General features: G+C 40.1%; 1 protein-coding gene across 1 annotated transcript; it reads right to left on the minus strand.

Annotated features, from left to right (window-relative positions):
• Positions 1-95: 95 nt before the first annotated feature.
• Positions 96-12,345, minus strand: strip1 (striatin interacting protein 1). Its single transcript, XM_079510445.1, has 20 exons — positions 12,225-12,345; positions 11,624-11,693; positions 11,436-11,510; positions 11,183-11,317; positions 10,349-10,469; positions 10,044-10,219; positions 9,242-9,369; positions 8,914-9,096; positions 8,584-8,786; positions 8,037-8,102; positions 7,879-7,942; positions 7,690-7,761; positions 7,298-7,372; positions 6,817-6,914; positions 6,068-6,194; positions 5,487-5,587; positions 4,663-4,729; positions 4,055-4,159; positions 3,205-3,409; positions 96-2,098 (listed from the first exon to the last, which is right to left on the minus strand). Exons 1-20 carry the CDS (start codon positions 12,339-12,341, stop codon positions 1,851-1,853), a joined length of 2,436 nt encoding a protein of 811 aa, XP_079366571.1. The 5' UTR covers positions 12,342-12,345; the 3' UTR covers positions 96-1,850.
• Between the last annotated feature and the right edge of the window lie 717 nt (positions 12,346-13,062).

Below are 13,062 nucleotides of genomic sequence, written 5' to 3' on the forward strand. Positions count from 1 at the left end.
CACTGTAAAGAAAATACCCTTTAAGATCATAGAAATGTTTAATTGTTATGCAGATGGTTAAACATACCGTCGAGGTGACGGTGAGAAATAAAAAGAACAGGAAGTGCCCTTTTATTACAGTATTTAAGTTACACAATGAAAAACAAATTCATGATAAATAACTGTTCAACCTCTCACATTATTCATATATTTTATTTTGCCACTTCAAGGCATTTTCTGAGCTTTTATAATAAGACAAAACAACTTTAAGTTGCAAAATAGTAAAAATACAAGACAAATGTAGAACTATTCTTTAACGGAGGATTTCTGTTTTGTTTTGTTTCAGCTGGGCTAAATGAATCCCTTGAGTACAAAATCTTGTTTGGCTAGTTACATTTGGGAATCACAGGATTTACAACTTTGACGCCAAAGTTTAAAAAAAATAAACATCGACTATCAACGCTCCTCTTTCATTTAACACAATTAAGTTATGTACACAAACAAAAGTATACTTACAAAGAGCAAATTAAGATCTGTTTCTGTCAGTCAATTTAGACAGATTATTTTCCATTAAAGTTGGGCCCAATATTTATAAGTGTAAATCTCACACTCCATGGTCCCATCATGGTACAGACAGGCATGTGATGATTATGAAATGCTCCAAAATGTCTCAATGCAAATTATTCAGTGGAAATCCACAAACAATGACCAACAGCATCCATCAAGATGAGCCTGATCGACAGTAGAAACAGGATGTGGCACTCACATCCTCATCTAGTCTTTTTACTTAAAAATGCATTAGAATTTCCTTTAAATCAAGAGTATATATAAATATATATATATCAAACTGTAATGTTGCGCTTGAGGAGCAATGTTACTGCCCTAGCTTTTGAGTTTTATTTGTTTTTGAGCAAAAAACAAATATGTATGATAGAGGCTGGACTGAAGTTTTCTAACAGACCAAGACTAATCACTAGTCATTTTAGATTACATTACATCTCTGAGTGATGTCACTAATGCTGGAACAGTCTCAGGAAAATACCAACGTTACTTGAATGGGATGAATTAATAATTAAATAGGCTATGAATAATGCTGATTTCATAAAGGCAACATAAAGCATTTGGTTTTTCACCAATATATCGATCACAAATCGGTATCAGCTGATATTTGCCGGTGTCTGTAAATATCAGTATGGGCAAATAAAGTTAACATTCACAGATGGCAGTAGCCGATATTCATCTGTTGTTTGGAAGCATAATGTTGCAGTGACTATGTTGGCCTGTTGGATATCTGCAGACTACCAAGCTGAAGATTCTGAACAGTTATTTTTTTTTATAATTTTGTTTAACTGACACAAAATGGGGACATAACAACCAAAATTAAATTAACAAATATCGGTATCGGCTAAATTTAAACATTGGTATTGGCCAAGAATTTCCATATTGGTGAATCTCTATTTTGGTTTATGCCATGATCAAACTGCAAAAAAACAGATTGATCCAAAGATGACAGGACAGTAAGTCCAGCCCAAACCTGGGTGCGTTTGGGCATGAAAGCCCTCTGTCACACTTTCTTGTGTATCGATCAGTGGTTCTCAAAGCGGGGTCCCAGGATCCCCAGGGTTCCTGGAGGGGCTAATGCTATAACCTATACTCTAAGGCTATAACAAGCAGTGTACAAATGTAAACTAATGGACCCATTTGTACACTCTCAGGGTTATGTTGGTCCTTGAAATTAACATTTTAGAACTACCGGTACAGTATACTGTAGATGTTTCCACCCACTTGGTCAATATCACACGGGTCATGGTTCACCTTAAGTCTTACGTTTGCATTGCATTGCATTTGTGGATTGGGGCAGTTTCTGCTGCTCACTGCAGCAGTTCCTCCCAGGAAATAGGCTTGGAGAAAACTTCACGCTCCAGCCAAAGGTCATAGTTCATTTGGAAGTCCTCTGGCAGGTCCACTCGTTGCCCCAGAACACTCTGCAGACAGTTGTCAACGGGCAGGAAGTCAGGATTGGTCTGGTTCTGGTCGTAGCGCCGACTATTGAAGCGTTCTATGTTGGCGCGCAGGGCACACTCCTCTGCCTGGAAGTCCCATGGCCGTGCATCCAGATCTGCAAACAGTTTATTGATGTCAGAGACGCAGCACAGATAGTTTCCAATGACATTTTCTTTTTTTCTAAGATATTTTTGGGGCGTTTTATGCTTTTATTGATAGGTACAGTTGGGTGCCACCGATATTGTCCCTTATCATTTGACCCATTTAGGCCTGACCTCAATTTTAAAAAATCCTTATAAATCCTCCAGTTTTCTGAAATAAATATTTTCACGTTTTAAAAAAAATACCAGACCTACAAGCTCGTAGCGCGCCACTCGGTGGCGCGCTATGAGCTTGTAGATCTGCTATTTTTCAATAGCTAAATTATAACATAATGTTTAAAACACCAAAAGGGGTTCCCGCCCAAAATGGGTTAACTGTCCTTTTGCGCAGATCACGCAAACCTCAGCAAAAAGAAAAGGACAATATCGATGGCCTCCAACTGTATACAGTAGATTGACAGGAAATGGGAGAGAGATGGGGAGTGACACGCAGCAAAGGTCGTCAGGATCGGGAGTCGAACCCACGACACGCTGTCAGGTGCCCGGACGTCTACGCTAGCCGTCTGGGCCACCAATGCCATTTTCAAATCAAAGCAAATCCTCTTTTTGTTAAATAAAATAAGGCTTAAAAGGTATATTCAGTGATTTGACTTAATCTAAATATCACCTTATTTTTTCTTTTTTTCTGGATAATCCCCCCTACTATAGAGTGTGCTGACCATATAAGGAGCTCCTCCCTGTCCCCAGCGAGCCCCTGGGGTCAAAAAACCCTAGTTTCAGTTTTGGTGGCGGGTGGCAAAGCCTTCATCCAATCAGGATGAGAGGGGCCTTCCTCCGATCATGATCGAGTGGGGCATTCCTTGGTGCACATGCTGTTGGCCTGTTGCACTTCCCCCCACTGTAGAGTGTGCATGTGCACATTTTGTTACCGGGGCGGACTGGGTGGTTTTCCAAATCACTCAAATCACTGAATGCTCCTTTAAATGATTAAAACCAGGAAAAGACAATACTCAGAAGATATTTATTATCATTTAATGACATGGCTATATTATCATGATATTACCCAGTATTAACTTACCATTCCCATAGGCCCAGTCATCATTGAGGCGTATTAACTTACCATTCCCATAGGCCCAGTCATCATTGAGGCGGTGGCGGACCTTCTGGTAGATAGCAGACATAGTCTTCATGTTGCTCTTCCTCCACTGACGCCCCAGGTATTTGGTTTGGACTTTGAGCAGCTTCAGCACATAGAGCTGCATCATGGCCTGCTTGACCTTCAGCGCCCTCTTCAGGATGGGAGCAGACTTGAACACAACCAGCATCTGCAGTAGGAAAGAAAACATGGAGACGCAGGACAAGTTGCAAAGCTTATTTTATTTAGAAGGAAAAATGTATATAACCCGGAGGACACCTGTCATGAAATACAAAGGGTTTAAGTGGTTAAAAGTGATGCAAGTGATATATTTGGCTAAAATAAGTGTTAATTGGCTCTATATTCCAATGGTAATGATTGCTATACTGTGTTTGTTCAGTAACAGAGTCTCTCCACATTTTTAGTAAACATAAAATAAATGTTCAGATCAGGATACCAATTAATTTCATCCATCACCAAAGCCTCGTGAGTGGAATATACAGCGCTTTAACTTCAGCAATAAACATTTATTTTCAACCAAAACATATAACTTACACCATTTAGTTAACTTACACCACTTTAAACCCTTTAGTGAACTAGTACTGACTTGATTGTGGTTCAATGTGTACTAACTTGGTCCGCTCTTTTTTTGGCAGTACATCCAAACGCTTTGCCGAACACAGCCAATCTACAAGCTCACACGCTGAGTGTTGCGAGCTTGTAGATCGGCTGTTTTCTAATGTGAATGTTCTCTCCAGAATAGGGATGCTAAGGTTGTTTAAGTGGTTAAACAATGACTTTCTTCACGGAGGATGATGTTAAATGCTTCTCTCACCATCGTTCTGGAGTGTTTCCACTTGGTGAGCTTGTTCAGGATCCTCAGCAGGTTAATACACGAGAAAAGGTTCCTCCAGCAGAACTGGTTGTTATCGCCCGCTTCCTGTACAAAACAAACATCATCTCTATGGGGTGCAGCAGTTCATCAAAGTAAGCAATTTAATTGATTTAAATAAATTCATCAATCCCTATTTTGGGCAATTTAAAAGTAAAAAAAAAAAAAAAGATATATATATATATATATATATATATATATATATATATATATATATATATATATATATATATATAGTACAACATGTGGTGAAAATAGCCAATATTAAATCTAACAAGTCATCGCAATGCTTGTATATTTGCTATTTTCTATTTCAATTTTTGCACAACATCATTATTAACTATTAAGTATAAAATAGTGCAATCAATTTGTCAATATACACACACACACACACACACACACACACACAAGTATGTAAAAAGGTATACAAAAACACAATTTTCTATCGAAAATCATCGATAGTTACAGCCCAAATCGACATTTTGTGGACTTCAATCAACACACAAGGAAATCAATGTTTTCAGAGCTGCGTGTCCAAAAGGGAAACTCACCAGACTCTCTGCAGTGAGCTCAGGGAGCTCGTGCACGACGCAGTAAGGGAAGTCGAGCACTGAAATGCTAAAAGTGAGACAATATGCAAAGTGTGAAAAGAAGGCATCATAAGAACAGTATATGAGCAACATTCTCAATCAGAAAACCTTTATAAAGTACAGTACCTATTCTAAAGTACAGTACCTATTCTAAAACCTTTATAAAGTACAGTACCTATTCTATAAACCTTTATAAAGTACAGTACCTATTCTATAAACCTTTATAAGTACAGTACCTATTCTAAAACCTTTATAAAGTACAGTACCTATTCTATAAACCTTTATAAAGTACAGTACCTATTCTATAAACCTTTATAAAGTACAGTACCTATTCTAAAACCTTTATAAAGTACAGTACCTATTCTATAAACCTTTATAAAGTACAGTACCTATTCTAAAACCTTTATAAAGTACAGTACCTATTCTAAAACCTTTATAAAGTACAGTACCTATTCTATAAACCTTTATAAAGTGCAGTACCTATTCTAAAACCTTTATAAAGTACAGTACCTATTCTATAAACCTTTATAAAGTGCAGTACCTATTCTATAAACCTTTATAAAGTGCAGTACCTATTCTAAAACCTTTATAAAGTACAGTACCTATTCTAAAACCTTTATAAAGTACAGTACCTATTCTATAAACCTTTATAAAGTGCAGTACCTATTCTAAAACCTTTATAAAGTACAGTACCTATTCTATAAACCTTTATAAAGTGCAGTACCTATTCTAAAACCTTTATAAAGTACAGTACCTATTCTATAAACCTTTATAAAGTACAGTACCTATTCTTGGCTGTGATGTAAGACATGATATTCTGATTGAAGAACTTCAGAATGAGGGGGATGCAGTTTGCAAACACCAGGTGTTGGGCCATGTACTCAAACTATGAAAAACATACAGAGGACAGATTAAGTAGAAGAACAACTACTAATTGTATAGCACTTTGTCAAAGGAATTGAGTGAGTATTCCACTCAAACTTAGTCATAGAAAATAAAATCACAAAGGAAATGATTCAAAACAATCCAAATTTGCATCAAAACGCAATACTCCACTGTCAAACTTGTGAATAATGAGTAAAGTTGTGACATTAACTATGTTGATCGTATAACATTTTGATTACATGTCTGAGTAAACAATTTGTATGTTCTATTCATTGCCCCTGGTGGCCCCTAGTGGTAGACGGGGAAACGGCTGTAGGTTTTAATGCTACTATAATTGCATTGATTACCATGTTGTTGTTGATTGGCAATTTGGCATTAATACAGAGTATTGATGGACTGAGAAGCATGTATTGCTCATTACTCCAATAGACAAAATGTGGAGATGGAGTATTTAGTTCAGCAGTGTGTGTTGTGCGTGTACCTGGTAGATGTGGTTGAGTTTGAAGTGCTTGAGAAGCAGCAGTAGGATGGCAGAGATGGCCTTTACAATGATCTCTTTGTGGCGATTGACATCAACACCAAGTTTCATGCTCTGCAACACTGTGGTTCTGCAGTCACAAATAAATGATCAATGAGTTCTACCGTTTCACTGGGATTGTCCCATTATCAACAGACACATTATCAACCATTTCAGGACCTAAAAATGCTGGTTTAAGACAGAGGAATAGTTTGTCTAAGTTCTGACAATCAGAATATTAGTTTGTTTTGTTTTGTTCCTGTAGCAGCTCAGGAGACAGATACGCCACATGGGAATCAAACAGTTCCTGTTTCGGTCCCTGGCTCCCCTCTGTCAATGTGTGCTTGAGCAATACTTAAAACCCTACATGGAACTGCTCCTGATGAGCAAGTTGGTTGGTTCCTTGCATGGTTTCCTCTGCTGTCGGTGTGAATAGGTGAATTGTGAATATCATACACAATGTAAAGCATTTCATATGAAGGCGCTATATAAATAAATGCACAATGTATTTAGTTTGTAACTAATGTGTACTGTATAAGCTTGGACTGGTCTCTACCAGCCTAGATAGTGACTAGTGTGATTACTTCTCTAGTGAGGTCATGTAATAAACTTTATAAAATATAAAGAAATATGCAAATGCCTCGACTCCATTTAACCAGAACATCCTGATTGCTCCTGAACTGTTAAAGACAGTTATACTACTCAGCACTCACGGCATCTCCTCTGGAAGCACATCTGCCAGGATGTTGATGGAGTCAGTCTTGGCCTTGGAGGTCGGCGCTGCAGCAAGGAGGATTTTCAACAAGGCAATCTGACAGGCAGAAAGGGCAGACAATACGATCAGTTTACAATTTTTTTAGATGTATGTATTACATATGTCCGGCTGCTCTACTAGCCACTAGCTACTAGCCTGAGCCACTGCCTCCCCATAATGTTAAACACATGACACATGTAGAGAGTAGAGACTGGTGTGTGCACATCATGTAACAACAATCTGTACATTTTACATTATTAGGATGATAAATGAAAGCTAATCAGGACACTAACTATACTGTATACTGAGGTATGATAGATGTAATGCAATCAGGACACTAACCATACTATATACTGAGGTATGACAGATGTAATGCAATCAGGACACTAACCATACTATATACTGAGGTATGATAGATGTAATGCAATCAGGACACTAACCATATACTGAGGCAAACTGGGAAGAATACCCTGATAAAGGAGCTCAGTGGCACACATCTCCACATCCTCTTCACCCTGTCATACAAAACAAACCAGTTTGAAAACACATTTATTAGAAACGTACACGCAAATTTGTGTTTACATATTCAGATATTTGTTGAGCTATGAAGGATTTAAGTTATAACAAATTATTGAATTACTACTACGAAGCGCTTTGCTTCACGTTGTTTCAACAACACACAAAACCATGTCTTGAATGCCATGGCCTCCTACAGTATGTGTATAATTATTACATTTCAAGGAGACTGCTGGAACTGTTGCCACCTCGACATGACTCTGGATAAGATGGGCGGCTGGGTATTACATTGCAGGACAATTTTTTTACCACTTACCCCAGATAGTGGAGTTTTTTGGTACTCGTCTTCCTTTGAGATCTGAATTTCTGCTATAGACACATATTTGTGCTGAAACAAAACCAAAAACAAAACATGAATTCATAACCAAATAACAGAACATTTCGGGAAACTGTCAAGCATATAATCCATTTTAAGAATGAGACAGCATTAATGCTGCAACAATACCTGCTTCAACGTCTTGATGCTCTCATGAATTGGTCGGGGCAAGCCAACTACTGTATCTGTATCACTGAAAGATACACACATAAATATCCATGTTTTAAAATCTTATTTCAGCTGAATAACCAGTTATTTTTTTTGCCCAACTTCAATGAATTACTTACTTTCCGAGAGTGTATCCAATGAATTTACTTCTACTTGATTCCAAGAAATTTTCAATGTCCTTTTCCCTGTTGGAGCAGAGACGTTGTTAAAAGAATGACGATCTACTATGAAAAATATCCATATTCCATTCATATGGTCTTGGATACAAGATTATTGTAGAATTGTAAACACGAGTACATGTCCATTTCATAAAGAATGGAGACATAGACAGTTTATGTTACAGAACTGTTACAAAGTTTAATGTTATTGCGGTGGGTGTGAAATGAACATTGGGGGTCTTGCTTAGTTTTCTGTATTATAGCTGAAGGAAAGAATTTAGGAATACATTTGCAGTGGATTTTCCTACCGAGAGTTTTTGGTCCAACTCTTTCAGACCCACAGTCAGTGTATTTCTGTTTGCTTCCAGTGACCATAAGGTCACCTGTTGAAGGCCAACCATGGCCGAAATGTTGTGTCTGATACCAATGCCAGTGTTTTTAAAATAAGTTAAGCACTGTGGAGCAGAGCGGACTTCTCTCTTTTAAATTGCTTCCAGGACCATCTCACCTGACTTTAGGAGCCCAGGGCAGCCCCTTGGGGAAGGACACCCTCTCTGATGGAGGGTGTGGGATGGGTGGAGGCATGACCTCATCCCTCTCCAGGGGGAACGGTTCTGCCTCTATGGAGTTGTCATTGTCGTCGTTGTCATCCTCGTCCTCGCGGGGGTCCTTCTCGTTGAACGCGTCCAAGTTGTCTTGTTTTATCAGGGACTGTATTCCAGAGGACAACAAGGTGGTGACGACCACTGAAAACAGGCCAAGTCGGTATATATATAATCAAAACGGTACTTGCCGTTCTCTTACGGTTCTTTTTCTGAGATGCAGGAGTGGCACTTACTTTATGCTCACGGCGTGCCCGTTTCTGCTGCTGTTCTATGAGGTCTGAAGCAGACGCAGGCGGAGACGCGGCTCTCATGCTCCTCACCACCCTGATGCTGTCCTCTGGCAGCGGAGGCAAACCCAGCTCCTGGCGCTTACGCACCTTTATGCCCTGGAGCTGCTCAAATCCTCCGAGCGTGAACTGCAAGAGCAATGAGAAGTTTCGACTACATGAGGGTGTCTCAGTCTCTACAACACCAACCAAATCATTAATTAAACGTGAGCAAAATAATAGTAGCGTAAACTATAGATGAATGTAACAGATGCTTGTCAATGGCATCTCTCACCAGTATACTTTTCCAAAGCAACAATAAGACCTTCTTCATTGGGAAGTGTGGGGCGTGACCACTGCAGAACTTGGTGACCATCCCAAAAAGCATGACAGACATGGGCTCGTTGTTGTACAGCGGAGACCCTAGATGAGTGTGGTAAAGGTCAAATTGGAATCAGAGTGGACAACATTACACATACAGTACTACATAATATACATATTGTCACACATGTGCATCCACAGCATTCTGTACGAATACTGCACTGCTCACTATTACAGCAGACAATTATCTGATACGCGCAATTTGTTTTATTTGATTTAAATTACTTGTTACATATATGGTAGCTATAGCGAATGTATAGTATACAAACTTATACTAAGAGAGGTTGCATCTTATTAGTTTTCCACAATGTTTCTCACACACACACACACACACACACACACACACACACACACACACACACACACACACACACACACACACACACACACACACACACACACACACACACACACACACACACACACACACACACACACACACACACACACACACACACAGGGAGGGGAGGGGGGGGGGCTTTGTCTACCTTTATTTGATAGTGTAAAATAGTCTGACAGGAAATGGGGAGAGACACGCAGCAAAGGTGGTCGGGATCGGGACTCGCACCCATGAACACACTCTCAGGCTACACCTGCCATCTGAGGGCCTTTTTATCTTTTATTTTTAAGAATGTCACTGCTTCCAATGTTGCAACATCTGTACTGGAAATATGTGACAATCTTCTTGAAAATAAATTATTATATAGAACACACACCGAGTTCAGCTTTGAAGGTTTCTCTGGTGGACCTCCACTCAGGTCTATCTGCTGGGTCATCCTGCTGAATAGTTTCCACCATCAGGTACATGATGTTGAGCAGAACCCTGAGGTCTGTGCTGTCTGCCAGGGAGATGGCTGGCTTCCTGACTGCACTGCTGCAGGCAGCGCTGTTACTGAAAAACAAAGTGGTGATGCAGACCACTGTCTTTCGTGCTTTTTAGGACTACTACAACAACAATTACTGTATAAGGGAATGATTTTCATTTTCCGCGTAAATGCACAAGAACCGAAAGAACACTTACTCGATCTCCATGTTGAGCAGCTCTACCAGAGCGGTGAACGTCCCCACGTCCAGCAGTAGGAAAACATTGTACCTCATCCAGTGCTGCACCTCAGCCTCAGAGGTGCACTCGGCAAACGTTCCTGGATGGAAACAGTCACAGTATGGTAATGTGAGTGAGAAGAACATAGCCCAAAATGTCAAAATCTGGGCATGATGCAACACAGGTAGGGTTGGGATAGGATTTTAACGATTCTGGTTCCTTAACAATAAGCCTATCTCACAGAATTTCCCCGCCCCCCTTAATACGCCCCCTTTTGGGGTTAGTGGTGATAGCGTGACGTCACTCCATAGACGCTACATGTTAACAGGGGTAATTTAAGAAGTCTACAACTTTTGTTTTCTCAAGGTAAGGTTTGTTCTATCTGTTCGAGCTGATTTACCATCTTGTTTGCTTCATAATAATATTGGTCTGTCACATTTTTACATTAGAAAATGTACTTAGATTCTCCAGAGAAAAAAACGTGTAAATGCTAATGGTAAAGACACCACTATTTACCGGAAGTGGGCGTGAAAAGCGGGCTGTGAGATAGGCCTATTCCCTCTTAATGGTCCGTTTATTTAACGGTTCCCTTTAACGATTCCTAGGGGGTTCCAAATGGATGGACCCCAACTGTACCCGCTGAGAGTGTACAAATGGACAACGTCTGAGAACAACCGCTGTTTTGTAACAGTATAGCAGACGTGAAGTCCACATACCAGCTCAGACAGAAATGGTTTCCTCAATGTTGGATCCGGTTCCCAAAACTAGACACAGGTACTATTGAACGATAGATCAAGCCAAAGTGAGCTTTACCCTGAGCCATGTAGAGGATGGCCCTGGCAACCTTCAGCCGCCTCTCCCTGGCAATCACCTCCAGACCATCCAACAGCCGCATGGCATGAGCTCTGTGCTGCGCTGCATCCAGCTCTGTCCATTTCTTATCAGACACTGTGAGTGTGAGATAGTAAGGTGAAATAAACGTGAGTCTTACATGCTTGTGCATAATTATAATATAATAAATAGTAGTTGGAATTGACTGTGTGTATGTCTGTTTTTAGTTGCATACCATGAGTTCTGAATTCCTCCTCAAAACACTTCCTATTCAGAGAAAACTCTGGTCCTTCCGTATAACTGTATAGCTCTAGAAGAGAAAATGGAGAAAAGACATTCAATTGGAAATGAACTGACAGCATCCTTGTTCATGAAGCAAGAATACTAAAGGAGGGGACTACATAAAACAGGAGATGCACCCACCTGACAGTTCTGCTGTCCACTTGTCTGTATCTGAATATGCAAACTCAAGGTCGGGACATTCAGAAAACCCCTGTGGAAAAAGACATGTTTAGTTGTTTACATGTCGTTAAAAACAGAACATTTTAAAGGCTTTTAAGTCATGCCTTAAAACAGCTGCACTCTTTGGCTTAGTTATACATTAGTGTATGAAGACATATGTATTTTTAGTAGATGGTTGAAGTTTAACAAACTGCGTCTTCAACAGGCATTCACTGAGAATGTATTACAAGTGACGTCAGGGCGAGCCTGCCTGGCTGGATAGCTAGCCTTAACTTGCTAATATTAGCTGCTACAGCGGATAGCCAACAGCAGGGGTTAATTTTAACGTAGTACTATTGTTAATGTTTACGATCACCGACAGCAATACTTGATATTGGTAGCTCATGTTAGCGAGCTATCATGCAAGAGTTTACGTACAACAAATCTGAGCCAGGTTAGCACTTGCAGTACTCTTGTGTTTTGTACACTTGTATTCCAACACTTCACAGTCCCAAAAAACTGCGAGTAGGTAGGCCTTTGATATATTGTTTGGACGTAACAATCCATGATCATATAAACTTACCTCTGAATCTTTTCTTTGATTGCGCACAAATTCGCCTCTGCTTTTGTTAGGCAGCATACCGGTAGTTCTCTGTTTATTATTGACAGCTAATCCACCACCGTTTCCACCGACATCCATCTTTTTTTTCCTTTACGCTTTAGTGCAATATACTCTCGCGAGACGTGGCGAAGTTTCTTCTCGAAATGGCTATTTTAATTTACTTTTCTTTAACCTTTTACAGAGTATGGTTAGAGGCTACCAGAGAGAAGCCTCATTCAAATATTTTAATTGCAAAACTTGATGTGAGAACTGAATGTCCACTAAATTGTTATCTAGATTAAAACAAGAATTGGTGACATCAATTAATTACCAGCTGCATTATATACCATGGCTGAGAGGTAGAGGCTAAACGTGTGTTGTTGCCTAGAGACGAGGCAGCCAATCTGGACGATAGGTTGTCAGTACAGCCAATGAGAAACATAGGTCTCTCAACTACAGCAAGTGGGCGTGAAAGCACCGCAGACAGTGCAGGCACACTGTAGCCAGTGGTGTCATGTTCGTAGAACGCAGTACCACGCCGTGGTACCAGTAATTTTTGACGTGCACGTGCAGAGATGGAACGGAACGGTAGATGTGCGTGCACGCTAGAACGCGTCCCCCTAGATTCAAGAGAAGACGCACCTAATCAACCTCGATCGCGTCACCAGACTTTCCAAGACGCACCAAGTACCCCCCCCCCCCCCCCCCTATTTTCACGCCGTGTCAAGTACCGTGCCGAATCAAATGGCTACTACTTAATTTGCATAACAACAGGACAGGACAGCTTTAACTGTTTATACCTGAGCGTGCACGCGTGCAT

The sequence above is a fragment of the Electrona antarctica genome (genome assembly GCF_951216825.1).
Source record: "Electrona antarctica genome assembly, chromosome: 9".
Lineage (NCBI taxonomy): Eukaryota > Metazoa > Chordata > Actinopteri > Myctophiformes > Myctophidae > Electrona > Electrona antarctica.